Source organism: Lissotriton vulgaris, chromosome 10 (genome assembly GCF_964263255.1).
Source record: "Lissotriton vulgaris chromosome 10, aLisVul1.2, whole genome shotgun sequence".
Taxonomy (NCBI): domain Eukaryota; kingdom Metazoa; phylum Chordata; class Amphibia; order Caudata; family Salamandridae; genus Lissotriton; species Lissotriton vulgaris.
Genome location: NC_141698.1, coordinates 930,679,171 through 930,704,960, shown reverse-complemented (window position 1 = coordinate 930,704,960; position 25,790 = coordinate 930,679,171). Strand labels below are relative to the sequence as shown.

The window sequence follows — 25,790 nt, the reverse complement described above, 5'->3', positions numbered from 1 at the left end:
TTGCTGCAGAGAACTATAGAGAATCTGCTGGCCAGGGTCTGGTCTCCAATTTCAAATAGTAAAATAGTGCAGCGGACTGATAGCTACTGCTTCAGTGATCTGGTTGTTGAAATGGGACTGAAAATAAAAGTGAGTTAATTACGTCATACAAAGATTTACATATAACTTGAAGGTCACATGTTTATAGCATAGCGGAATGCGTGTCTTTACTGGTGCCACAACCGGTTTCTGAAACACCCTTCTCACCCCTACCAATCGCAGGCCAGGCCTCACACGTTCAGGAAACTGTTGAAAAGGCACTTTCGCGGATTCTGTTCGCTGCTCCTATGTTACTTCCATGTCTGGGTGTGTGTGTTCCGTTCCCAGCTTCCTCTTGGCGGAATATGTTGCTCTAATCCTTTCTTTCTGAGAAAGCACCATTTTGTGTCTTAGGCCCCAGCTTCAAGAAATGCCCCTGAGAGGATGCGGTCACGCTAAGTCATTGTGTAAATGTATGGACGGCTTCTTTCGCCGATATGGTCTGAGTGCTAAGTGCTGTGATAACTCACAGGCGTCATCTATTCTAAGCTTGATAACGAATATGGGTGGAAATGTGGCACACGGGTCATTCTTAGAGAGGTACCGCACTGTGGATTGGTTTTTCTCACATGACCATACCCGAGAAAGCAGCGCCCCCTACAGGCACTCTGACACAGCAAGCACTGATGTACTTATTCACTGCTCTGGTAACATTTTAGAAGGTTATTCCACACTTTACACTTTGCTGTCTGCGGTTTTGGGATGTGATGTAGAGATCTGCTGACAGGTGAGTACAGTCCAAAAATTCGACGGTTATATTTTTGTAATTTTAATTTGTTTCCCAAACACTAGTCTGACACGATGGTAAGGTCAAAAACGTTTAAGGACACAATATTTCCGGTAACACTTCTGTGCAGCTTTAAAAGCTAAGGGTCTGCACCACACACAGCCGTGCATTGTTATTATGTCCCAAAAAACTATTAAAACCAATAAGTCTTCCTGAGTTTTAGTTGCGGAGGGTGGAGCCCTGAAAGCGCTACCTTGGATGACCTAATAACCAGTCTAATTAAAACAAAACAGGATTACCAGTAAATTAATGGTGATTGTGTCCCTTTCAACAAAAAGGAAGCGAATCAAGAAAAAAAGAAACTGTAGAAAATATTACCAATCACAGGTAGCTAATTACCCATGCCGCCCTACCTCCAAGTGCACATGTATGTAAGTGTGCCTGAGCTGTTATGGCAGATGGACGGATCAGCCCTAGCAGCATGGGTCTCTCAAACTTTCACACAGCTCGCTTCCTGCAAGAATACACCCAGAGGGTGGTATAAAGACACTGTCCCGATCCACAAAGATCTTGTTATTCTGGCGTACTCCTTTAAATATGGCTTACTCGTGGACACCTGGCGTACTCCTTGAAATCAGGAGGAAGTGACGAGTGCCACAGGAGTAAACCACTGCTTTTGCTCTGCTGGAAGTGATTAGCCGGCTTGGTCAATCCATCTGTCTGGTTAATTGCAAATGCTCATCATGTCCACATTGCTACCAATCCGCTAATGTGGAGTCAAAGATATGCAGCGCGTGTGGTTCAATATGTTTAATTCATGTAAGCACCATCTGTGGAACGCGGGGTGGGCCAGCCAATTGGAAGGCTTCAAATGTGACCTGCAAGGCCTGACCCTGGGGGCTATACCGTTTGTTAAATCCCTTCTGCCCGAGTTACAAGCAGAGCGGATATAATGCTGTTATAACATTCGCCCATTAAGGAGTCACAGATGTGTGTTGTGTACATTAAAATATACTCTATACATGACGTACCGCGTTCACTGAAATGGCCATCATGCTAATAATCTGATAGTGCATGATGTACAGTTACTACCTTATAATTTCCTTCAGTGACACCCTTTTGCCAGGGTAGTTTTAAGGCAGAGGTCTTCAATCTGTGGGGCGCGACCCCCAGGGGGGTCGTGGAGTCCTTGGAAGGGGGTCGCCGATTCTGCCAGAGCACACAGTTCCTGGCGGCTGATCGAAAGCCTCACCGAGGTGTGAAAAACATCAACGCCTCATTAACATGTAAAAGGTCTTCTAAAGACCTGTCAAGTACTCGGGTGTGGCTGTGTGTGTGTGTCCCTGAAGCCGTTTCTGGGGGAGGAGGAGAGGTGGGGGGGGCGGGGGGCGGAGGGGGGCTGGGGGAGCAGGCTGTAGTGTAGCCCTTTGAGGTCAATGCATATTGCGCGCCTGGAGCTGTGAGTCCAATGACACGTCCCCCGCCCCCAGCATGGAGGCACAGAGATGCCCTTCCATGATCGGAAAAGAAGGAAGAAGAGCAGAGAGATACTGACCCCCCCCCCCATGAGAGAGGCACAGAAAAGGTGGGTGGATGAATGATGGGTGGATGGATGGATGTAAGGATGAAGGATGGAAGGATGTGTGAAAAAGTGGGTGGATGAATGATGAATGGATGGATGAAAGGGTGGATGGAAGGATGAAAGGATGGAAGAAAGGGTGGATGGATGGAAGGATGAAAGGGTAGATGGATGAAGGATGTATGGATGGACAAAAAGGTTGTATGGATGGATAAAAGGTTGCATGGATGAATGATGGATGGATGGATGTGTGAAAAGATGGGTGGATGAATGATGGGTGAATGATGGGTGAATGGGTGGATGAATGATGGGTGAATGGATGGATGAAAGGGTGGATGGATGAAAGGATGAAAGGGTAGATGGATGAAGGATGTATGGATGGATAAAAGGTTGTATGGATGGATAAAAGGTTGCATGGATGAATGATGGATGGATGGATGTGTGAAAAGATGGGTGGATGAATGATGGGTGAATGGGTGGATGAATGATGGGTGAATGGATGGATGAAAGGGTGGATGGATGGAAGGATGAAAGGGTAGATGGATGAAGGATGTATGGATGGATAAAAGGTTGTATGGATGGATAAAAGGTTGCATGGATGAATGATGGATGGATGGATGGATGGATGTGTGAAAAGATGGGTGGATGAATGATGGGTGAATGGATGGATGAAAGGGTGGATGGATGAAGGATGGATGTATGGATGTATGGATGAAAGGGTGGATGGGTGAAGGGTGGATGGGTGAAGGATAGATGGATGAAGGATAGATGTATGGATCTAAGGATGAAAGGGTGAACGGATGAAGGATGGATGGATGAAAGGGTGGATGGATGGAAGGATGAAAGGGTGGACGGATGAAGGATGGATGGATGGATGGATGGATGTATGGATGGATAAAAGGTTGCATGGATGGATAAAAGGTTGCATGGATGGATGAATGATGCATGGGTGGATGTGTGAAAAGGTGGGGGGACGAATGATGGGTGGATGGATGGATGAAAGGGTGGGTGGATGGATGTATGGATGAAAGGGTGGATGGATGAAGGATGGATGTATGGATGGGAGGATGGGAGGATGAAAGGGTGGATGGATGGATGGATAAAAGGTTGCATGGATGAATGATGGATGGATAAAAGGTTGCATGGATGAATGGTGGATGGATGTGTGAAAAGGTGGGTGGATGAATGATGGGTGGATGGATGGAAGGGTGGAGGGGTAAAGGATGGATGTATGGATGGAAAGATGAAAGTGTGGGTGGATGAAGGATGGATGGATGGATGGAAGGATGAAAGGATGGATGAAAGGATGGATGGATGTGTGAAAGTGTGGGTGAATGAATGATGGATGGATGTGATGAGGCCTAACAGGCGCATTTATGGTTGTCAAAAGATGATGATGAGGAGTACCAGTTTCTAGAAACTTTTGTCGGAAGGGGGTCCTTACCCCTAAAAAGGTTTTACAAGGGGGTCTCGGCATCAAAAAGTTTGAAGACCTCTGTTTTAAGGTCACGTCCTGCATTACGTACTCTAGCTGGCCTGTCAGAGGCAGCCTGTTACAGCCAGGAGCAAGGGGCACAACACTTGCTGTCAGGACTCTGCTCCAAGGGTTTCCGGCGTTGCTTTTAAGAGCAGAGGGTGTGTGCTGGTTGTTACTACACGTAGAACTTGAATACCTGGGGTCTACTCGGACTTTGGCCATTCCAGGTGAATCACTCGAGCTTACTGTGTCTGAAGCAGACCTAACACACACACGGTGCCACTCTGTGTCACACGATATCAGCTTGCTTCACACGATCACTTGGTGAGGAGATGATAACACACAGTGGGGCAAAAGAAGGGTTCGAAACTTCAGCATGAAATGGGCTTCCAGCTCGAGTTTGAAGCCTTTGCACAACCAAGGTCCCTTGTGGATGTGAAAACGCCCAAGGACATCGGTCGCTGACAAAGAAGCTGTTGTCTTTTTTCAGGGGCAATGGGGTAAAAGTTCCTCTTAAGCAGTGCTTTGCACAAAGCCCAGCCCCTCCAAGGCCCAGCCGCCTCCACTCAGGCAGTGTAAAATTCTTAGAAGTTTCAAGGTCTGATGAAGTTACACATATTTGCAAAGTAAAATAAGTCTTGTATGTGATGCACGGTCATGGGTTTGCCCCATTCACCCCTTGTCACCCCCACCACTCATTGAAGGAGCCGTTCTGCACCCTGTCACCTGATGCTCCACTGTGGTACCCGTGCTGTGGTTACAACTAGACATTGTGCCTATTTTACAAGCACGCTGTAACTGCCAATAGCACTTACAGTAAAGAGGAAGACCTCTCTGGGGGTTGCTTTTGTGTGGCCCTATCTCTGAAACTTTTCAGTCAGCCCCAGACAAAGACAAAGACAGTAGACACCAATATCTCTATTTGTGCATGTGTGTTTACTTGCAGCGCTCTGCTGTCGTTCGCCAGAGGAGACCAGTAGCCTTCTCGAGCATTGCAACTACACCCAGCTCTGAAAGCAGGCTGCAGTGGCCTATTTCAAACTCGGACTTAATCAGTATCTAGACTAGAAAGCATATTGTTGTTGCATTTCTTTAGTACTGGGCGCGGCTTTGTTATACAAACCTGCGCCTGGAGAGTGCCTTGTCTGGGAGAGACTAGCACAGGTTATTGAATGGGGCTGTGAGGGTGGGCGTAGTGTACTAAACAAATCATCCACCCTTGAAAGGGACATAGCAATCACTCCAGAATTCCATTTGCTTAAAAGGGTTCGCAGACCTTGGGTGGCTTCGCTTCATATATAATGGAGTAGAGAGTCGAGCAGGGTAATCAGCAGAGTAGATCACAAATCGTGGGGGTATTGCTCTAGTCAAGGCGAATGCATCGCATTCTTTCAATCTTTCGGAGCATTCTAGCTCACCGTGTCCAGCTGTGTATGCAAAGCGCTGTTATTACACGTAACTGGCAGCAACATTGAATCGTCTCTTTTTACTCCTTGCTGCATTTTTTTCAGCTTCTTTAAATTAGGAGTATATCTTTTGTGACAGTCGCGGGTGTTACAGATTCAGCAAGAGGCATTCTAAGCCTCTGGGCGCTTGTTAGCATCATACTGCCGGAAAGATGAAACGAGCAGCAGAAAAAGGATGCCAAGGCTTGCTGAAGTTAGACAGACCCCTGGATCAGGAGTCACGTCAAGGCAGCCCGCCTGTAGAGGGGATCCTGCTGGCACTGAAAGCCTCCTGAGATAGCAAGGAAGTCTGCTCGGCGCTTTGTTCCCGTCCCTGAGCAGCTGCTGCGCCCCCGGGATTAGTGCGTGCACCGTGGAGCACCGGGGAGCATTAAGGCTACGGCTCTGAAAGAAGTGCTCACCGCCGGCCGCCGAGAGGTAATTACCCAGATCATTCCGCAGCGCCCCGCGGGCTTCCGGCAACAGTGGCTGCCGCGAGCCCCCTAAGCATTAAAGCAATAAGTGCACCTCGGAGGGAGCGCGCGCTCGCACCGAAGAACAACGCCAACAGGTCTGTTTAAACCACACTTGTTCGGGGCTTCGTCCATTCCTCGCGTTACACTGGGAGTGGCACGGCCGGCAAACTGACAGAACCCACCAGCCGAACCGCCACTCTTAAAATCAACTCTTAATAAAAAGACAAATTACAGGCCTATTTTAGAGCACACTTTACACCAGTGGGGAGGGTCCGGACTCTTGGCGCTTTTGGGTAATAATGGATGCTTATTGTCACTTGACTCAAGTTCCCAATTTCAAGGCATTTACATTCTGTGATCGAACTAAAAAAACTACGAAAAATAACATACAAAAAGAATCCACCAATGTCTACCCAGTGTTTGAACATTTACTGTATCCCGGAGTGGTGCGCCAGTTGCAGTATATCTCCTCCTTATAGTGCCTAAAGACCCAAACCCAATTTCCTTCAGTTTCACTCTCACCTTCATCTGTTTATCTGTGTTTTTGTTTTGCCGGTTTGTCGTTTGTGGCCATGTATCTCAATAATGGACAATTCAAGCCACTTCCGAGCCTCTGATGGGTTCACATAGTTTATTTCTTAGCTTTTCAAGGTATGCCCCTTCGCGGCGTTTACCTCGTGCCTCTGTTTCCCCCTTTAAAACTTGCAGATTTGCAACGACTCACACCCTAACCCACCTGTCTACAAAAACGATTGCATATGAAGTTCTTATTTGCGCAGTGGAGGTCCGAAGAGGGTACATTTGCTTCAAGGCGCTTTCGTGTGAAATTGACAGGAACATACACACGATGTCTGTGCTTTCAAAAGTGCTTTCCCACTGACCGCGCCCAGTTTTTGATCTGTTAGAATCAACAATTTCTGGAGAAGGTATTCGATTCGATATCAGTTTCAGAAATTGTAAAATATATTGTTTAACAGCAAAGCGCACACAGAGTGCATCGCATTGTATTATTGCACCTTCATGTCACTTAGCAGAAGGTCCGTCAAACATTTTGCTTGAGCAATGGTGACATTAGCAGATCACAGAACTACAACCTCGAGTGTGTTTCACTACCTCTTAATTTACAGTGAATGTCTAATAACAGGTTCTCAGAGCAGCGCTTGAGAAAAGGAAATTGCCGCTGAACGCACCTGCGGGCGTTCCCAGCCCCTCGGAGCTGCTGCTGGACAGCGCTCTCTCACTTCCGGTCCTGGACTAATCAGCCCTACGAATGTCATCCCAACTGCCCATCACACCTCAGTGTGCCATTCGCCTCAGAGTGCTACCGCTAACAAGCCCTGCTGTGGGTCTTCTCTCAGCAGCATGCTATGCTGCCACTTGCCAGCCCAGAAGATGCCACTAAACAGCACTGCTGTGGGTCTCCTAACCTGTCTGCTGCCTCTAAGCAGCACCGCACGAGGTCCGCTCACTTCAGCATGCTGCTACTGAAACAGCCCGGCTGTGGGTCCCCCTCACCCCAGGATGCTGACACTGAACAGCCCTGCTACGGGTGTCCCTCACCCTAGGATGCTGACACTGAGCAGCCCTGCTGCGGGTGTCCCTCACCCTAGGATGCTGACGCTGAGCAGCCCTGCTGTGGGGCTCCCTCACCCCAGGATGCTGACACTGAGCAGCCCTGCTACGGGTGTCCTTCACCCGAGGATGCTGAGCCTGACACCGAGCAGCTCAGCTGCGCCCCCCCCTTACCCCAGGATGCTGACACTGAGCAGCCCTGCTGCTGGTCACCTTCACCTTAAGATGCTGCCACTGATCAGCCCTGCCGCGGGCGTCCCTCACCCCAGGATGCTGACACTGAGAAGCACTGCTGCGGGTCGCCCTCACCCTAGGATGCTGACACTGATCAGCCTTGCTGCGGGCATCCCTCACCCCAGGGTGCTGCCACTGATCAGCTCTGCTGCGGGTGTCCCTCACCCTAGGATGCTGACACTGATCAGCCCTGCTGTGGGTGTCCCTCACCCCAGGGTGCTGCCACTGAGCAGCTCTGCTGCGGGTGTCCCTCACCCCAGGGTGCTGACACTGATCAGCCCTGCTGTGGGTGTCCCTCACCCTAGGGTGCTGACACTGATCAGCCCTGCTGCGGGTGTCCCTCACCCCAGGGTGCTGACACTGAGCAGCTCTGCTACGGGTGTCCCTCGCCCCAGGGTGCTGACACTGATCAGCCCTGCTGCGGGTGTCTCTCACCCCAGGGTGCTGACACTGAGTAGCTCTGCTGCGGATGTCCCTCACCTTAGGATGCTGACACTGATCAGCCCTGCTCCGGGTGTCCCTCACCCCAGGATGCTGACACTGAGAAGCTCGGCTGCGGGTGTCTCTCACCCCAGGGTGCTGACACTGAGCAGCTCTGCTGCGGGTGTCCCTCACCCTAGGATGCTGACACTGATCAGCCCTGCTGCGGGTGTCCCTCACCCCAGGATGCTGACACTGATCAGCCCTGCTGCTGGTGTCCCTCACCCTAGGATGCTGACACTGATCAGCCCTGCTGCAGGTGTCTCTCACCCCACGGTGCTGACACTGAGCAGCACTGCTGCGGGTCGCCCTCACCCCAGGGTGCTGACACTGATCAGCCCTGCTGCAGGTGTCTCTCACCCCACGGTGCTAACTCTGAGCAGCTCTGCTGCGGGTGTCCCTCACCCCACGATGCTGACACTGATCAGCCCTGCTGCGGGTGTCTCTCACCCCAGGGTGCTGACACTGAGCAGCACTGCTGCGGGTGTCCCTCACCCCAGGATGCTGACACTGATCAGCCCTGCTGCGGGTGTCTCTCACCCCAGGGTGTTGACACTGATCAGCCCTGCTGCAGGTGTCTCTCACCCCACGGTGCTGACACTGAGCAGCTCTGCTGCGGGTGTCCCTCACCCCACGATGCTGACACTGATCAGCCCTGCTGCGGGTGTCTCTCACCCCAGGGTGCTGACACTGAGCAGCACTGCTGCGGGTGTCCCTCACCACAGGATGCTGACACTGATCAGCCCTGCTGCTGGTGTCTCTCACCCCAGGGTGCTGACACTGAGCAGCACTGCTGCGGGTGTCCCTCACCCCAGGATGCTGACACTGATCAGCCCTGCTGCGGGTGTCCCTCGCCCCAGGATGCTGACACTGATCAGCCCTGCTGCGGGTGTCTCTCACCCCAGGATGCTGACACTGATCAGCCCTGCTGCGGGTGTCTCTCACCCCAGGATGCTGACACTGATCAGCTCTGCCGCGGGTGTCTCTCACCCCAGGGTGCTGACACTGAGCAGCACTGCTGCGGGTGTCCCTCACCCCAGGATGCTGTTACTGAAACAGCTCTGCTGTGGGTCTCCCTCACTCTAAGATGCAGCCACCGATCAGCTCTGCGGCGGGTGTCTCTCACTCCAGAGTGCTGACACTGATCAGCCCTGCTGCGGGTGTCCCTCACCCCAGGGTGCTGCCACTGATCAGCCCTGCTGCGGGTGTCCCTCACCCCAGGGTGCTGCCACTGATCAGCCCTGCTGCGGGTGTCCCTCACCCCAGGGTGCTGCCACTGATCAGCCCTGCTGCGGGTGTCCCTCACCCCAGGGTGCTGCCACTAATCAGCCCTGCTGCGGGTGTCCCTCACCCCAGGGTGCTGCCACTGATCAGCTCTGCTGTGGGTCTCCCTCACTCTAAGATGCAGCCACTGATCAGCTCTGCTGCGGGTCTCCACACCTCTGCGCCGTGCCACAAAGCAATGCAATTCAGGACGCTGCTGCTGGACAGCTCTGCCTGGGATTCCAATTGCATTGAAATGTGCGATCAGCTCCGCGCGCAGCCACTGAACCTCACTCCAGTGACCCTCGACAGTGATTCTTTCACACAGGATGCCGCCGCCAAACGGCACCGCATTTGGTAGTTACCACTACAGAGCACTCCAGCGAGGCTCTTCGCTTCTGCACGTACCACTAAACAGCCCTGCACTGGGACTTCTCGACTCAGCATACTGCTAGTAAACTGCCCTGAGTCTTTCCATCTCAGCATGCTGCTAGTAAACAGCCCTGCTCTGTGTCTTCCCACCTTAGAATACTGCTAGTAAAGTGCCCTAGATCTTCTAATCTCAGCATACTGCTAATAAACTGCCCTGGGTCTTTCCATCTCAGCATACTGCTAGTAAACTGCCCTGAGTCTTCTTATCTCTGCCTACTGCTAGTAAACAGCCCTGCTCTGGATCTGATTATCACAACATACTGCTAGTAAACAGCCCTGCATTGGTTCTCTATTCTCGAAGTAGCGTGGAAACTACAAGTCCACGGTCCCAGGAATTCTGCCCCCGACAGCCACGCAACAGCCTTTAATCCGCATTTCCTTGGTTCTCTGCTTTGCTGCGTGCTGCCACGAAACGGCACTTTCTTGATTCTCTCTCTATTCCTGCACGTGCTGCCCCCGAGCAGCGCTTCAGAGGGTCTCCTCACCCTACATGCTGCCACTAATCAGCATTTATGTGTTCTCTACACCGTTTGTAACCTGCCACGAAACAGTGTCTGTTGGGCCTCCTCACCTGCGCGTGCTGCCACGAAACAGGGCGATGCAGGATGCTACGACTGAACAGCTCTGTCTGTGTCACTTCAGTGGATTTCTCAAACAGCCATGCTGTTACTGAGCACTCCTCACACTAGCATGCGGCCGCTGGACATCTATGCAATGTGTCTCCTTCACCTGAGCACCCCTCACACCAGTCTGCTGCCGCTGGACATCTATGCACTGTGTCTCCCTCACCTGAGCACCCCTCACACCAGCATGCTGCCGCTGGACATCCATGCACTGTGTCTCCCTCACCTGAGCACCCCTCACACCAGTATGCTGCCGCTGGACATCTGTGCAATGTGTCTCCTTCACCTGAGCACCCCTCACACCAGCATGCTGCCGCTGGACATCTATGCAACGTGTCTCCCTCACCTGAGCACCCCTCACACCAGTATGCTACCACTGGACATCTATGCAATGTGTCTCCTTCACCTGAGCACCCCTCACACCAGCATGCTGCCGCTGGACATCTATGCAATGTGTCTCCTTCACCTGAGCACCCCTCACACCAGCATGCTGCCGCTGGACATCTATGCAATGTGTCTCCCTCACCTGAGCACCCCTCACACCAGTATGCTGCCGCTGGACATCTGTGCAATGTGTCTCCTTCACCTGAGCACCCCTCACACCAGCATGCTGCCGCTGGACATCTATGCAACGTGTCTCCCTCACCTGAGCACCCCTCACACCAGTATGCTACCACTGGACATCTATGCAATGTGTCTCCTTCACCTGAGCACCCCTCACACCAGCATGCTGCCGCTGGACATCTATGCAATGTGTCTCCTTCACCTGAGCACCCCTCACACCAGCATGCTGCCGCTGGACATCTATGCAATGTGTCTCCTTCACCTGAGCACCCCTCACACCAGCATGCTGCCGCTGGACATCTATGCAACGTGTCTCCCTCACCTGAGCACCCCTCACACCAGTATGCTACCACTGGACATCTATGCAGCGCGTGTCCTTCACTTGAGCATCCCTCACACCAGTATGCTACCACTGGACATCTATGCAATGCCTGAGCACCCCTCACACCAGTCTGCTGCCGCTGGACATCTATGCAATGTGTCTTTCTCGCCTGAACACCACTCACACCAGTATGCTACCACTGGACATCTATGCAATGTGTCTCCTTCACCTGAGCACCCCTCACACCAGCATGCTGCCGCTGGACATCTATGCAATGTGTCTCCTTCACCTGAGCACCCCTCACACCAGCATGCTGCCGCTGGACATCTATGCAACGTGTCTCCCTCACCTGAGCACCCCTCACACCAGTATGCTACCACTGGACATCTATGCAGCGCGTGTCCTTCACTTGAGCATCCCTCACACCAGTATGCTACCACTGGACATCTATGCAATGCCTGAGCACCCCTCACACCAGTCTGCTGCCGCTGGACATCTATGCAATGTGTCTTTCTCGCCTGAACACCACTCACACCAGTATGCTACCACTGGACATCTATGCAATGCGTCTCCCTCACCTGAGCACCCCTCACACCAGTATGCTGCCACTGGACATCTATGCAACGTGTCTCCCTCACCTGAGCACCCCTCACACCAGCATGCTGCCACTGGACATCTATGCAATGTGTCTCCCTCACCTGAGCACCCCTCACACCAGTATGCTGCCACTGGACATCTATGCAACGTGTCTCCCTCACCTGAGCACCCCTCACACTAGTATGCTGCCGCTGGGCATCTATGCAATGCCTGAGCACCCCTCCCACTAGTATGCTGCCACTGGACATCTGTGCAATGCCTGAGCACCCTTCACACCAGTATGCTGCCGCTGGGCATCTATGCAATGCCTGAGCACCCCTCACACCAGTATGCTGCCGCTGGACATCTATGCAGCGCGTCTCCCTCACCTCGGGATGCTGCCACATAACGGCCCTGTGGTGGGTTCCTCGCCTAAGGATGCTGCCCTCAGCTAGTCTTGCCCTGGCCCCTGGCTTCAGATTGCTGCCACACCTACGCTGTATCCTCTCAGGAAGTTGCCACGGGACAGCCCTGCGCCGGTCCCTCGCCATGGACGCCGCTACCGTCCAGCGCTGCGCCTCGCCCCCTCACCTGCAGTTGGTCGTTGTAAGGCCAGTCACTTTCTTCGCTGAGTCCCATTTCGCCCGCGAGCACTTGTGCGGAGAGCAGCAGGAGTACAGCGAAGGCGACGAGGACCCTCATGGTGCAGCCTTGTCCCCGGCAGCAAGGAGGCGCCTTTCACCGGGCTGGGCGGGGAGCTCTGTTCCTGACAGGTGCAGCCGCGGCAGAGAACAGACGGACTAAGCTGCTGCAATGTCCTTGCTGCAGCTGGAGCCTCAGAACTTCTCACTGAAACACAAGGGGAAAGGAGTGCTTAGACTTCTAACAGTCGGGAGTGTGAAGGGTGGGGCTGGAATCCAGCTGTTCCAGTTAGTGGAAAATACAATGCAAAGCAGCTCATGAAGACTGAACTCGCATAAACACACGCGCACACGGGGCGCTTCTCAATGTCTATCTGTGGGCTGGGTATAAAGCGCACACAAAGTCACCCTGGCGCAGTTTTAGGACCCCTCTCGCTGCCTAACGCGCACTTACAGTCCGGATTGTCTGCTTGAAAGGCTGCGCCACTCCCTGCCTCTGACACCCTCAGCAATGCATGCGTGACTACGCGCAGAGAGCGCGCGCACCTTATATACCTAGAGGTGGGCAGGGCCGCGGTGCTCCCAAATCTAATTATGACACGCGCTCTGCCTGTCGTGTGACACAGGCGGCCGCGTGACGTATTTCCCCGCAGGACCCTGATCAATATTCAATGCCAGTCTGCCGGATACCTCCCTGTCACCCTCTCATCCACCCCCTCCTCCTCCTCCACCATCTCCCCATGGGGGACTTACACGGGGGCGACCCGTGACAGGCTGGGCTCAGGTGACGCAGGATAAAGGATAAAAGTTTGGAGCATGATTATCGACAAAGATGAAAACAGTTACGGTTGGGGGTTGTGGTTTTCATTCTATTGAAACATTACAAATTATGTCAGAAGACGTGACTCACCGTCAGAATTTGCGAATGTTTTGGGCGGTGCACTCGACGTCAGCACTGATTTGATCATCAATGAACTGCGGCTATTGGGAAAAAAATGGGCCGTGTTCGTGCCGAGGAGGCTCGCTCATTGCAACGAGATATTTCCTAACTTTGACGACAGAGAGCGAGGTTTTATTACGCGCAGTGGACGCACGCAATGGAGACTCGATTGTGTCCCATATTTATCCGCCTCACCTTATCAGTTCATGATTGGGTTTTGGAAATAAAGCATACATAAAACCGTTGTTTTAGTAGTTCATTGTAAAGACCTGGGAAGGAAGACAAGTGACGTGGCCTTTAATCAAACGTATCCTTTACCAAATATTTGCGCACTCGCAGTGCTTATTTAAAGCCTTTGAAAAAAAACAATGTAATGAGCTGAGCAGGGTCCATTTCTGAAATGCTTGTTGAGCTTCCCTTTATCACGCCTCGGTAGATTCCCAACAGTGTTGCTGGTCTGGTAGGGGAAGTGATCTGCCTGGAGTCAGAAGGCCACATCGGATATCCTTACAGGTTATCCGGGAGCAGTCATTGCAGGCGCGTGTACACTTCGGACTCATTTAACCAAAGCATATTTCCTTATTCTATTTTATCTGCACTGGTTTCCTGCTCAACCCCGCTTCAGCAGGTCGTAGTTTTTAACGAGAGGAGGTGGTGTTCCTTACGGGGCTGCACGAAGGAAAATATGATTCCGTACCCGGGTACATATTTGTTTTTGGGGTTTGTCACTTTCATGCGAGTGCCACTGGCGTAACGAAACTTGAGCGCCCCCACCCCTGCACAATACACGGAGAGGTCACCCTCCGTTCTCACTCAGGAGATCTCAGGTCAGGGTACTGTGTGAGGGGGCATCGTGAAGCTCGCCCCCTCATCTCCCTACCCCACCAGGCCTTTGTTACGCCACAGATAAGTGCACCTAGTATGTTTTTCATGCCGCTTTGTCTCTAAAGGCACCAGTCTCCTTTCCTATTCACACGCCCTCTTAGTGCCTTCCCGAGATTCCTCGTGGTTTCATCTATTCTCGCTGTTTCTTTCCCCTTTCTCATCTCCCATCATCCCTCCGATGCTCTTGCGGTTCATCACTGCGACCACATCGGCTCCAGGCTTCATCATGAGAGTGTTAGTTCAGTGGAAGGCAGGGAGGGCAGGCTGGCAGTCAGAAGAGAGGTACAACTCTCCCTCTTTTCCCAGCACTGCCATCTCAGTAGCTCTCTTATGTTTTACGTTTTTCTGCACCTCACACAGCTGACCTGTCTAATATTAACCCCTCATCTTCCATCCCCATTACCTGCCAATCTTAGGGCCTGATTACGTCTTTGGTGGTGGTGCGCCAGCTTTCCGCCAGCACAGCACTGCCAAAGCTGTACATGGTGCCCCCGCCAGATTATGAGTTCAACTCAACTCGTGTCTGGCGGTTTTTCTTTTGCTGTTCCACAGCTCGCGGAGTTCCGAAAAACTCTGTTTCACATAGCAGAGTGGAGTTTTTTTCCTCACTCGCGATCGTCAATGTCAATGTCAAGTTGGCGACCGCACGAAAATCAGCCTCCCAGCAAGATTTTTCCTAGTTCGCGATCGTCAACATCAAGTTGGCAAGCGCAAGCATGGAAAATAGAGATTTCTCAACGTGGGGTGGTCAGGTTTCCTATTGCGAGTGGTCACGTATGCTCGCGACCGCTCGGAATGAGAAACTGCTCATTCGTGTTGAGAAAGCTGCTGCTCGAGTAAAAATCTACTCGAGCAGCAGAAAAGGGAAAGAAGGGACCGCTTGCGTTGTGCATGGTGCCGTTTGCAATGATTGCACAGTGTGGACAAGCATCTGCACTGTGCAATCACCACAAATGGCATTTTTCTATGGCACTCCCCCGCTTGCGGAGCTCCATATAGCTCGGCGGAGTCTTTTTGCCACTTCGTGGAGTTCCGCGTAGCGCAACTCCGCAAACTCCGCCCAGGCTTAATAAACACCAGTCCACATTCAACGGCTGCAGCGGAATAATGCCAAAGAGCTGAAGCATACTCCCATGATAGTGCTGGAGCGGTGCTTATTCCAAGCCAGCCACAAAAGGAACATCCATTATGGAATAACAGCAACAGGATGACAATGCCGCAAATGAGAACAGTAGTAACCGGGAACCCACCGAACACGTTTGAAAAAATAGAGTGCATAAAAGACGGTATTACTACAAAGATAGTTTGGAAAGAAGTAACGAGGCCAGAGCCTACAAGTTTTAAAAAATGGGCTACACCCGCTGTATCAGAGGCATTCAATATTTGATGTATCAATTCACCGAAATGCAGTGGAAGATTTGCATTCAACAAGGACTATATTTCACCAGTAGTTCTAGTCACCTGTAATTCGAAGGACTCCTCGGAAAAGTGCTTGAGCCACTTCTTATTGGAACAATAAGGAGTCTGTTAAGCTTGTTGAAATCTGCTTTCCAAGTTGGAATGGAAGGCCATAATAAGCTATCTACTACCCTAGGTGGAGGGGGAAACAGGACGCTGTTGCAATAAGTGACTAACTGGGAACGGACACAATATACAGGATTTACATCTGCATGCCGCAACATCTTGATTAATAAGCATGAGATAGCTTCCATTTGAAAATACAGTAATGAAGGGAAGGGAAGAGAAGAATTGTGAGAACTGGAGTACCTTTTAAATAACAAGCCAAATTAGGCGCAGAAGCATTACAAGCACTGTGAATTTTAACATGTTGAGAAACAAGTGAATGACCGGCAGTGGAGTCACACTCCTCTCCTGTAGGAAAAACTTCTCTTCAGCATGTTCACAGCAATAGGTAAACAGCAGGGTCCAAAACTCATGGATTTAGCTGCTCCCATTGGGTTCATATCTACCTATCGGGAAATGTTTCATGCAAGCTGTAATGTTGATATAGGCAATGAGATAACCTTGTGTATTAACCACACCACTGAAGGTATTTCGGCTACAGAGAAATGGGATTTTTCTAATTTCTCAAAATGTAGCATGGTATTTGTTGCATATATCACAGCCATTGATCACTGTTTGTGTGTAAAATTGTAAGGCAAAAACAAAGCAGTACAGTTCAGGTAATGCCAAGGAACGTATCAATTTTTGAGTGTTTGAAGAGCCCAACCAAACTGCATAAAAAATCTGAGCTGACTCTGACTATAATACAATGTCGACTTATCATTCTGTACACTATCAATGACAGATGACACAATGCTGTTCAAATTATAAATACGTGATAATAATGTATTGATACTATTGTCTACTACTGCAATTACTTCATTTAAATTATCCTTATCAATTTGTCTCAAATGCATAGCAGCTTCATTGTGTGATAATTTCCATTTTTTATGGCAAGCTGCATATAGGAATCTTTCAGAACGAGGGGACTAGCGACTTAACAAAAAAATCAGATGGATTCATGTCCTTGGACAGAAGAAAAAGATGTTGTTTCACTGCAGACAGTGTAGAATGTTCTAACCATTGCTGGCATAACCTTCACACTGAATAGGTGGTAATCATTTTAGAATGGGTTGACTGTGAGTACCACTAAAATCGGTTCTACTTGATTTGAAACCGGAAGTGGAGTTAACCTCATCGCTGCTACGGAGATTTCCCCCCGGTGCTGGATCCTTTAAAATGGGTGTGGTCATGACGGAACGGTTCCGTCATGAGCACAGCTCAAACTATGCTCATGACGGAACCGTTCCGTCATGAGCATCGAAGGGGTTAAGAAAACAAGCATGACAACCAGTTGTGTCTACTGGCCATAAGAACCCACCCACCAGGATTCGAAAATGATAAATTAAATGTATCATTTTGTATCATACTATTTAACTGGGCTTCTGTATAATTTGTGTAAGATTAGCCAATTATCCAAGCGGGCTATTGAAGGAATTGTCAGGGAATTCAGTTCTTGGATTTTAGCCAATCCCAGATAAGTAGTTTGTTGGACCATTTAGTTTAGGAAGATAATTAGTGCGGGAATCAGTCAGGCTAGAAATAAAGGTTCTGTGCCCTGGACCTGCCAGGATTTGTACCCCAAATTAATTTCAGGTCAATATTGTCTTTCCAATAATCATAACCCTTGAGGGCCAGCTGTTCGACAAATAAAGCAGCATATATCAGCATGATCTAAGTAATCGTATACCTTTTCGACTGAGTTGGAACCAATTTAAAATAGTATTTGCCGGACTATTGTGTTACTGCCGGCTTTAGCTTCTGGATTGCTATCTCGTGCTATGACCTCTATTTCTGTAGTAGGAGAAACTCATCACATCAGCGCTCCAGTAATTTATCGTTAAAAGGATTGAGCGGCCATCAATTCTGTGCCTCCTCTATCGTATTGCACTTGAATCTGCAGAATATCGCGCCCCGAAAATTCTCAGTTCGGGTGGCAGCTACCTGAGTTTCTCCTACCACAAAAATAGAGGTCATAGCACGTGATAGCAATCCAGATGCTACAGCAGGCGGTAACGCACTAGTCTGGTAAATCGGAGTCTGATTACAAATCTACCAACTATAGTAATAAGGTTTTAAAAATAACAGGGAATTGACTACAACATGTACAGAGATTTGTCAAAGGTGTTGTCTTGAAAAAGATGGAATAATAATTTAACCCATCGACACGCGTCAACGCATCATTTACATAATCCATGGAAATACTTGGATCTGTAGATACAACATCGAATAGAATATCTAGGCCCAGTTATTAAATCATCCTTTTGGATATGTTCCCCTAAAGACAAAGTTTACTGTCTAAATATTGTCTCTCTCTTCTTATGCTGTGTTATGTCTGGTAATTCCATTGTTATGTTTTATAATTTTATTGTACTATGTGTATTTTTTGGGGTTTCTTTTTAACTAATTGTTTGTATGAATTCTGATATGTATAGGATGTGAAACGAATTTTTTAATACAACTTTATAAAAAGGCTTTTTTAATAAATCAGAATTTGTGATAATCTCTGGAGAGTCATCAGATATATGATTTTAACATTTTGTATGGATACTATTACTGCATTGATGTAAAGGTATGACTCAGTTGTTAATTGAGCTTGTTCATGTCATTGGGCTTTTGCACAAAACCAAGGGAATGTTTGTTTTTTACAGGTAAAACCAATAGAACCCGGTACAATCTGATGACTAAATTTGTTGTAATAAGATGTGTATGCAAATGTCATGTTCCAAGCCAATCAGAGTGTAAAGATCTGAAAATCACAGTGTGTTCAGGTATCCAGCAGGACACCAAAAAATCCACATGAATTAAAGCATAGAGCGATTTATTTGTTGTGCATAATCAGGGCCTCCCAAAATTTAAAAAGCCAAGCAAAAATTGCGGCATTTTAAGAATATTTGTGTGTTGCTTCTGCGCACATTTTTTTTATAAAGTGAGGGTTTAAGCTTATACCCTCATCGGTTAATTCATTGCCAAGGAAAAAGACACTGAGGAAAGCAATGTGAGATTTTGAAAAAAGTGAACTTGTAACCAAGTTTAGCAAACCGTGAAACGATGCGATTCACTCTAGCTAAATAAGGATTGAATTAAGCATCTGCGCGAGCTTTATTCTGAAGCTTCGGCTCGCGTAAGGTTTGGAACAGGTGGCGAATTAACATCTTCCTTTCAAATAACACGTGGAGTTAGGCAGGGTTGCGTCCTGGCTCCCTTCTTGTTTAACTTATATACGAATGGTCTGGAAGCAGCCATGCTTGAAGGGAGCCAGGACCTACCTACCATTAACCATCGTCCTATCCCAGCATTGCTCTACGCTGATGATTCAGTTATCTTTGCTAGATCCCTGGTTCAATTACAGAAGAAACTAGACAAATACTGCAACTATATGCTTTCCCTGGGGTTAAAGGTAAATAAGACCAAGACCTTTGTTATGAAAACGGGGCCCAAGGTGACAAGCTCGAAGTATCTCACTATCGAGCATTCAAAATTAGAACGAGTCAGGGAATACCCTTATTTGGGTATATTAATAGATGACCAGCTAACGTGGAAAAGGGCACTGGTAACTAGAAAACTGCTATACCAGCGTGCTACATCTGCCCTAATTTCATTTTCTAGAAAACTGGGTAAGCCATCTCCCCCCGCACTACTTAAAATCCATCAAGCTAAGTGCCAGAGCATTGCTACATATGGGGCTGGCGTATGGGGTTATGTAAATACGGCCGAACTCCAAAAAATTCAAAATGGCTTTGTAAAATACCTGTTGGCCCTTCCCCAGAGTGCCCCCACATACGGATGCCATACCGAGCTTGGGATTGACTACCTAGCTGATTACATCAAATGTCAACCAATGCTCCTATGGCATCGTATCTGGTCTAAGCCTGAATGTCACCTTACTCGGGCCCTGATCTCGGATTGCCTGGGGCTGTCCTCTTGGAAAAAGATCCCATGGCTGGCTTACGTTGTCAACTTCTTGGAAGATCTGGATCTTAATCAATACATAACAGAGCCGTCATTAATCAGTGAGCTAAGTAGGAAAACCTTTAAGTGCCATTGTCTCAACCATCTTAGGGAACTTCGTTTGAGCGGCGAATTACCCAAGCAATCAAATGCCCACGTTATGATGGTACAAGTTTCTCCAGGCTTACAGCCTTACCTCACTTATTATTTGACTAACTACAAAAAATACCTTATAACCAGGTTTCGTTTTAATTTGTTTTTCCGACTGATAACCTTCCCAAACCCATTAAATTGGTCCCACAACTTAGAGAAATGCCCATGCGACAAGGTCTCTTCCCAATCCACCATGCATGTAGCTTTTTTCTGTTACTATTACGCAATACCCCGCAAACGCTGGGTTTTGCCCGTGCTGCGTCAGATGGGGTTGAGGACCTGTCGACCAGCGCTTCTTGCACTGCAACAGCCAAATTCACAACACGAGGCTAAAAGCCTGGCAATGTATTTGAAATCATGTATAATAATACGTAAAACAATAAGGAATGAGGATCTAACACTTTGAAACATTGTGCTGGTAGTTGACTGAAAGTGTATTTTTCCATTCTGTTATTTTTTCTGTAACGTTATAGGCTTTTTTAAAATTGTACTGTAATATTGTAATAGCATTTCTTGTTCCGCATTTATGTAAATATGTATTTTTAAATTATGAAGTACTTTTTATGGTTAACTAATTGTCTAACCGAATAAAAGAATTTGAATTAAGCATCTGCTAAGTAGATGTCATCGTACACAGGTCAAAGCGTCAGGGTCAATGTCATGGAGAATCGACACAATTTGAATTGCAAAAACGCCTGGTATATTTTTATACTCCATAGGTAAACATGTGTATCCCTTCTGAAAACACAGACCAATCACGACTCTCTAGAGCCAAATTGGGTCTGAAAAAACCATTGGAAATATCAAGCTTGGTTTTCAATTTTTTGCAAACAATATTATTAATCAAAGCTACACTGTGGGTATTTTGAAAGGCAAAAGTGCAAATATGACTATTCAAATGTCAATAATGTAATACAATACAATAGGACTGATCAGGTTTTGAAACAAAAAAAGAGAATTATTCATCTGTGACACACAGGGATCAGTCACTCCCTGGTATTCCAATTGAGTAAGAAAATTCTTTAACAGCCACTTTGGCATCACATTTACTTGGATACTGAGGTTGAGGTTGTGGAGTGGAACATATAGGAATTACATGGAAAGGAGAATCTTTATCCCATCCAGCCTGGTTGTGATATAAACCATGGGCCATAGCAAGGGCCCAGTCAGAAGCTTATGCTTGCTTAACGGTGTTGGGAATTAGATGCGAAAATAAAGGGAGGGTAACATCCTCCTCCTGGGTACAGGCAAGAATAAAAAGAGGAGGCTAATCAACCTCCACCAAAAGAATATCACATGAAGAAGTCAAATTATCCCAAAAAATAGCCTTAATGGTGCATTTAACGTCACCTTCAATCTGAATAGCCAAGTGACAGAGTCTGTCAAGGGGTGCAAGGTGCGTGTAAACAGTCTCTTGTACACTATGGTTGCTTTTGCCACACTGTTGAGGGTTCTCACTATCTGGGGCATATTTAGCTGTTAAGGCTGCAACTTTCTTTGTCACAAAAGGGGGCTTATGAGGTGGTTGATCCTCCTTCTTGATCTTTACTTCAAAAGAGCGTTGTGTGTCCCGTTTAGGTTGCCCACACTCTCCTTGTGTACGATCAGATCGCACTCTTCTGTCATATTTTGATCAGCTGAGTCTTGAAATGAATGAGGAAAACCGAGATCAGGAACCTGAAATGAATCAAGAGTTTACATCTTAGGGTGGTCACAAAAAATCTTAACGTTGTTCAGAGTATTTCAGGGGCGGCGTACCACCACAAGGTCTACCTTTTTGTTCTGTTTGTTTAGTTTAATCCCATGTTTTCTTCAGAAAATCACGGACAGGACAAGCATATTTGTCAGATGCTGGTTTTACAAGGGTTGAAACAGAAGGTCTTGTCCCCACACTATGACGTCCTAAGAACGTTTACACCTGTGAAATGCTAATAGGCAAAATGCTCTCAAAGTCTGCATCAGCTACTGTGGCAAGTCGCTGGCATATAGCCAAAGAAGCTGCTTCACCTTTAACATTAGAAAGAATAATTACGGATTCAAAAGGAAAACTTCCAACACGTTTCATCACCAAATCGAGGGCAGGACCTGCCCCAAGTGCATTCTGTATTTGAGGACGTTTGGTAGAACGCCCATCAAGGAAGTGCCATAACAGAGAGTAAACACAGTGGCAAAAACGGTCCCCAGGTGTTGCAGTCAGCTAAAGGGGGAACCAGACCATTAGGCAAACATATGGTTAAAATTCAGTTTTTCTTGTGGTCCTGTAAGGGGAAACACAGCATCATGTTGGTCGATTCCCAAAAGGGAATGTCTTCAAGATTAGGTGGGCATTTGCCCATAAGTGAATGTACAATGAAGGACTAATAACAAGTCCTACCACATGTTGCGCTCATGCAGAACCTCTAGCTTTAGCAGGGCCAGTCAGAAAGGCAAGAGAAACAAATTGTATTATGGGTCTATACAAAGAGCAACCTCGTTATATAACACACGTGTTTCCACCAAATTTAGACAAGCCAAATTCAGGTAGGGTGTTAAGCTTGCAAAAGCAGGCCAGGTGGCCCTTCAATACTTAAGGGGCCCATATAACCAATGACAGGGACATAGCGAAGTGTGCCATTAAACCAAGTTTCGTTTTCCCAGACCGCAAGAGGAATTTCAAGAAGTGCATTAGGATTATAAAGGTTTGGTGCTGCAGCAGCAGTGTAAATATGAAACCAATTATCATTAGCATTGGTAGCTGGGACGGTGACCCAGGAATAAAAAACTTCAAAGCAGTACACTGTGTCCGCCTCAATCATAAATATTACAGCAGCCCCCGTATTAGTGGCACCATGCTGAAGTAAGTGTTGAGTAACTGCTAAGCAGCAATTAGCTGTGCATTGCAACAACCATAGTCAATAAGCAATGGATTAAAAAGGCAGCACAAAAGAGGGTATATACTTTTTAACTTTCACGCTTGAAAAACCAACAGAACTAGGTAATTCCTAAAACTGCGAAAGAGAAATCCCAAGCACCACCAACATTCCAGTAGAACGGTGCAAGGGTATTGTGAACAAACAGAAGCGCTACTCAGAGTTTTCACAAATAAGTACCAGACCAAGCGTTGGCAGCACCATGTTGCAGGGATTCTGCTCAGGAACAGAACTATGCTTGGGACCATAGAACACTAGTAGATAGGAACTGAGTCACCAAACCACCTCAGTACCATGAGCCAGAGTCTGACTAGCTATAGTGTCTCACTTGCCCTCCTACCCATATCCATAGAGACAAGTGATTTGACACCCAGAACAAAACTCTCTCGACCCTCTCAGGGATCACCGTAGCAGGATACACCTTTTCGCTCACACACTAGTACTTGTCCACAATAAGATATGACAGAGACACAAAGGAAGTTTTAAATGTTTATTTGAACTATCGTTCTCTAGAATGCAGTAGACACAATCAGCAAAAATACCATCAACATAGTCAATAAACTGTATATTATGAAAAGCCCTGTCATATGATAAGACAGATTAGCCTAGCCCACCTCCCTTCTACGGAAGAAAAATGATTATACAACAAATATCTTTGAGATTAGTAGTGGACCCTGTACCTTAGACTATACAGATGGAAGTTCTACAACTAGGATACAGTCACGATTTTCTCTCAGAAAATCTCTCTCTCTCTCTCTCTCCGTCTGTGTTATATTGCTGTGAATATATATATATATATATGACAAAGTTTACATGTTCATAAACCACAGCTCAAATTCTGTGTTGTGTCTAGGTGTGAGTATCTGAACAGAACAAAATAACAATGGACATTTTTGTTTGACCTTGTCTGTTGTTCAGACTAAATCCCAGGAAATAATAGATCGAGAAACCAACTTCAGCTTCTGTGTGAAAATATAATGTGGCAGAAAAGCAAACGTGTTTATACAGTAACGTGTGAAAAGCTATTGCGGCCTGTGTCGTGCACAGTTATGCTAACATAGGGAAAATGATAACAGGCCTTGCACAGAACACATGACATGGATAATGACAAAACCCCAGAAATTATTCAAATGAACCCTGCCATAATGACAAGCAGAAGTGATTTAAGGCCTCTAAGCACAGAGGGACTTGATACTATAAATCCTGCACCACCACTGTGCTGGGAAGAAGAGTTGGAATGAGAGGGGATGGAGGGCTCTCAGGTGAGAGGTGCAAGAGGGAATTTAACAAAATGTTGACCTGGAGAGGAGGCGCCGTCATTTTCTAAGAAGTGCATGGAATGTTCACGTCTGCTAACTCGTGGATGCTCGAGCAGTGGCGTAACAATAGCCCCAGCAGCCCCTGAGGTGTGGTGGGACCCAGGGCTGCGGTGCACAGGAAGTGGGGCACCTTGCCTTAATGCTCCTGACTGGGTCCGGAGCATGGGGAGTCCCCTCTTTGAACTTTGCAGGAGGGTCCCATCAAGTTTCATTATGCCACTGCACCTGAGCAGCCTCCTATATAATTGTTTTTCCAGCCCTGGTATAGCCAATGACCCTGCATTGTTCTTCATTGCAGTTCAACTTATATAGCACTTTCTACCCCCAGAGAAGGCCCTGAAGTTCTTGTGGTGGATGGGGAGCACTACATGCAGAGAGGGTCTTACATAGGTGAATTTTGAGTTTGTCAATATACAATACATAACAGATTAAAAATGACGGGGTCCTTCTAGGGTCCATCAACGTTGTTTGCTACTGTACACCAAAGGCAATTGCTGTGAATACCACCATAAAAAGGCTGGTTATAGAGAACCAAAATCCTATGAAGAGTAAATCAGCGGTAACCCTGTTTACCGCCAGGAAGCAAAATATAGTTGTACATCTCCGGGGCAACATTATTAACTTGCCCTGCATTTATCAAAATAATTTATGCGAATGCCTTATTTGCAGGTCTCATTTTCCAAATACCACTAAGATTACTCACCAAAAGCATGTGTACTTTCTGGATGGACAACACCTGGTCTGCTTTCTGCCCCTCTCCAGTGCTGACTCTTAAAATCGGAACCTTATACTAAGCACAGGATGCCTATGAAGTCAGCGATCTTCTAGTAACATACATCACAAGGAGCTGGTCAGGTTGTGCTTGCTTTTATGGGGCCATTCACTGTATTGTCATACGGCTTGTAACTCTCCAGTAAAACTGTGCATTTGTTGGACAACATAAACGTCAGGATTGTGCCAGACTGATTCCATGCACACCCTTAGGATATGTTGGCCTATATCCCTGCTAGTTAACAGTGCACCATCAGGACCCCTAACCATACAGGGTAACAAAGGTGTGTGCAACCTCAGAACATGACAACCCTGATCTCCCAAAGAAATCATGGTAACAGATCTAGAACCCTTTTGTTTGGACTCTCATGAATACCCACAGAAATTCTCAAGAAATACTCAACAAGGTGTTTCAATATTTATTGATGAAATATGATTCTTGAGGAAAATAGATGCAGTGCAATAATGAGTAGAACTCAAAACTGCCAGATAGTAAGTGTGTTTCAAGAGGCAGATGAAACATATCTGTTGCCAGAGGCACCAATCACATCAGATCCATAGAGCAAGCATGCTGCCATCCATCCTCTCAGTGGATGCTGAAGGAGTAGCAGACAGTGCAGGGTTCTCAAAAATCGGAGCCAAGATCCAGATCACTAGGAGCAAAAGCATCCCAGGAGGGATCGTAGAATGTGTTCAGAAGCAACGTCAAGTGCAAGGGACAACAGTACAAACTAGTATGTCCATGTCCAGTGATCCAACCCGCTGTGTTCCTAGGTATATGTTCATGGAACACTCGAAAGTGCACAGAAG

At 47.7% G+C, this 25,790-nt stretch overlaps 1 protein-coding gene across 1 annotated transcript in view; it reads right to left on the bottom strand.

Annotated features, from left to right (window-relative positions):
- The window catches only part of TAC1 (tachykinin precursor 1), an 86,966-nt gene extending 73,952 nt beyond the window's left edge, over positions 1–13,014 (bottom strand). The window contains exons 1-2 of the mRNA XM_086939857.1: positions 12,944–13,014; positions 12,440–12,697 (exon numbers count right to left, since the gene is read on the bottom strand). Of these exons, the coding sequence (XP_086795983.1) occupies positions 12,440–12,550 (111 nt within the window). The 5' untranslated portion in view covers positions 12,551–12,697; positions 12,944–13,014. The remainder of the gene's footprint in view (positions 1–12,439; positions 12,698–12,943) is intronic.
- Positions 13,015–25,790: the final 12,776 nt, after the last annotated feature.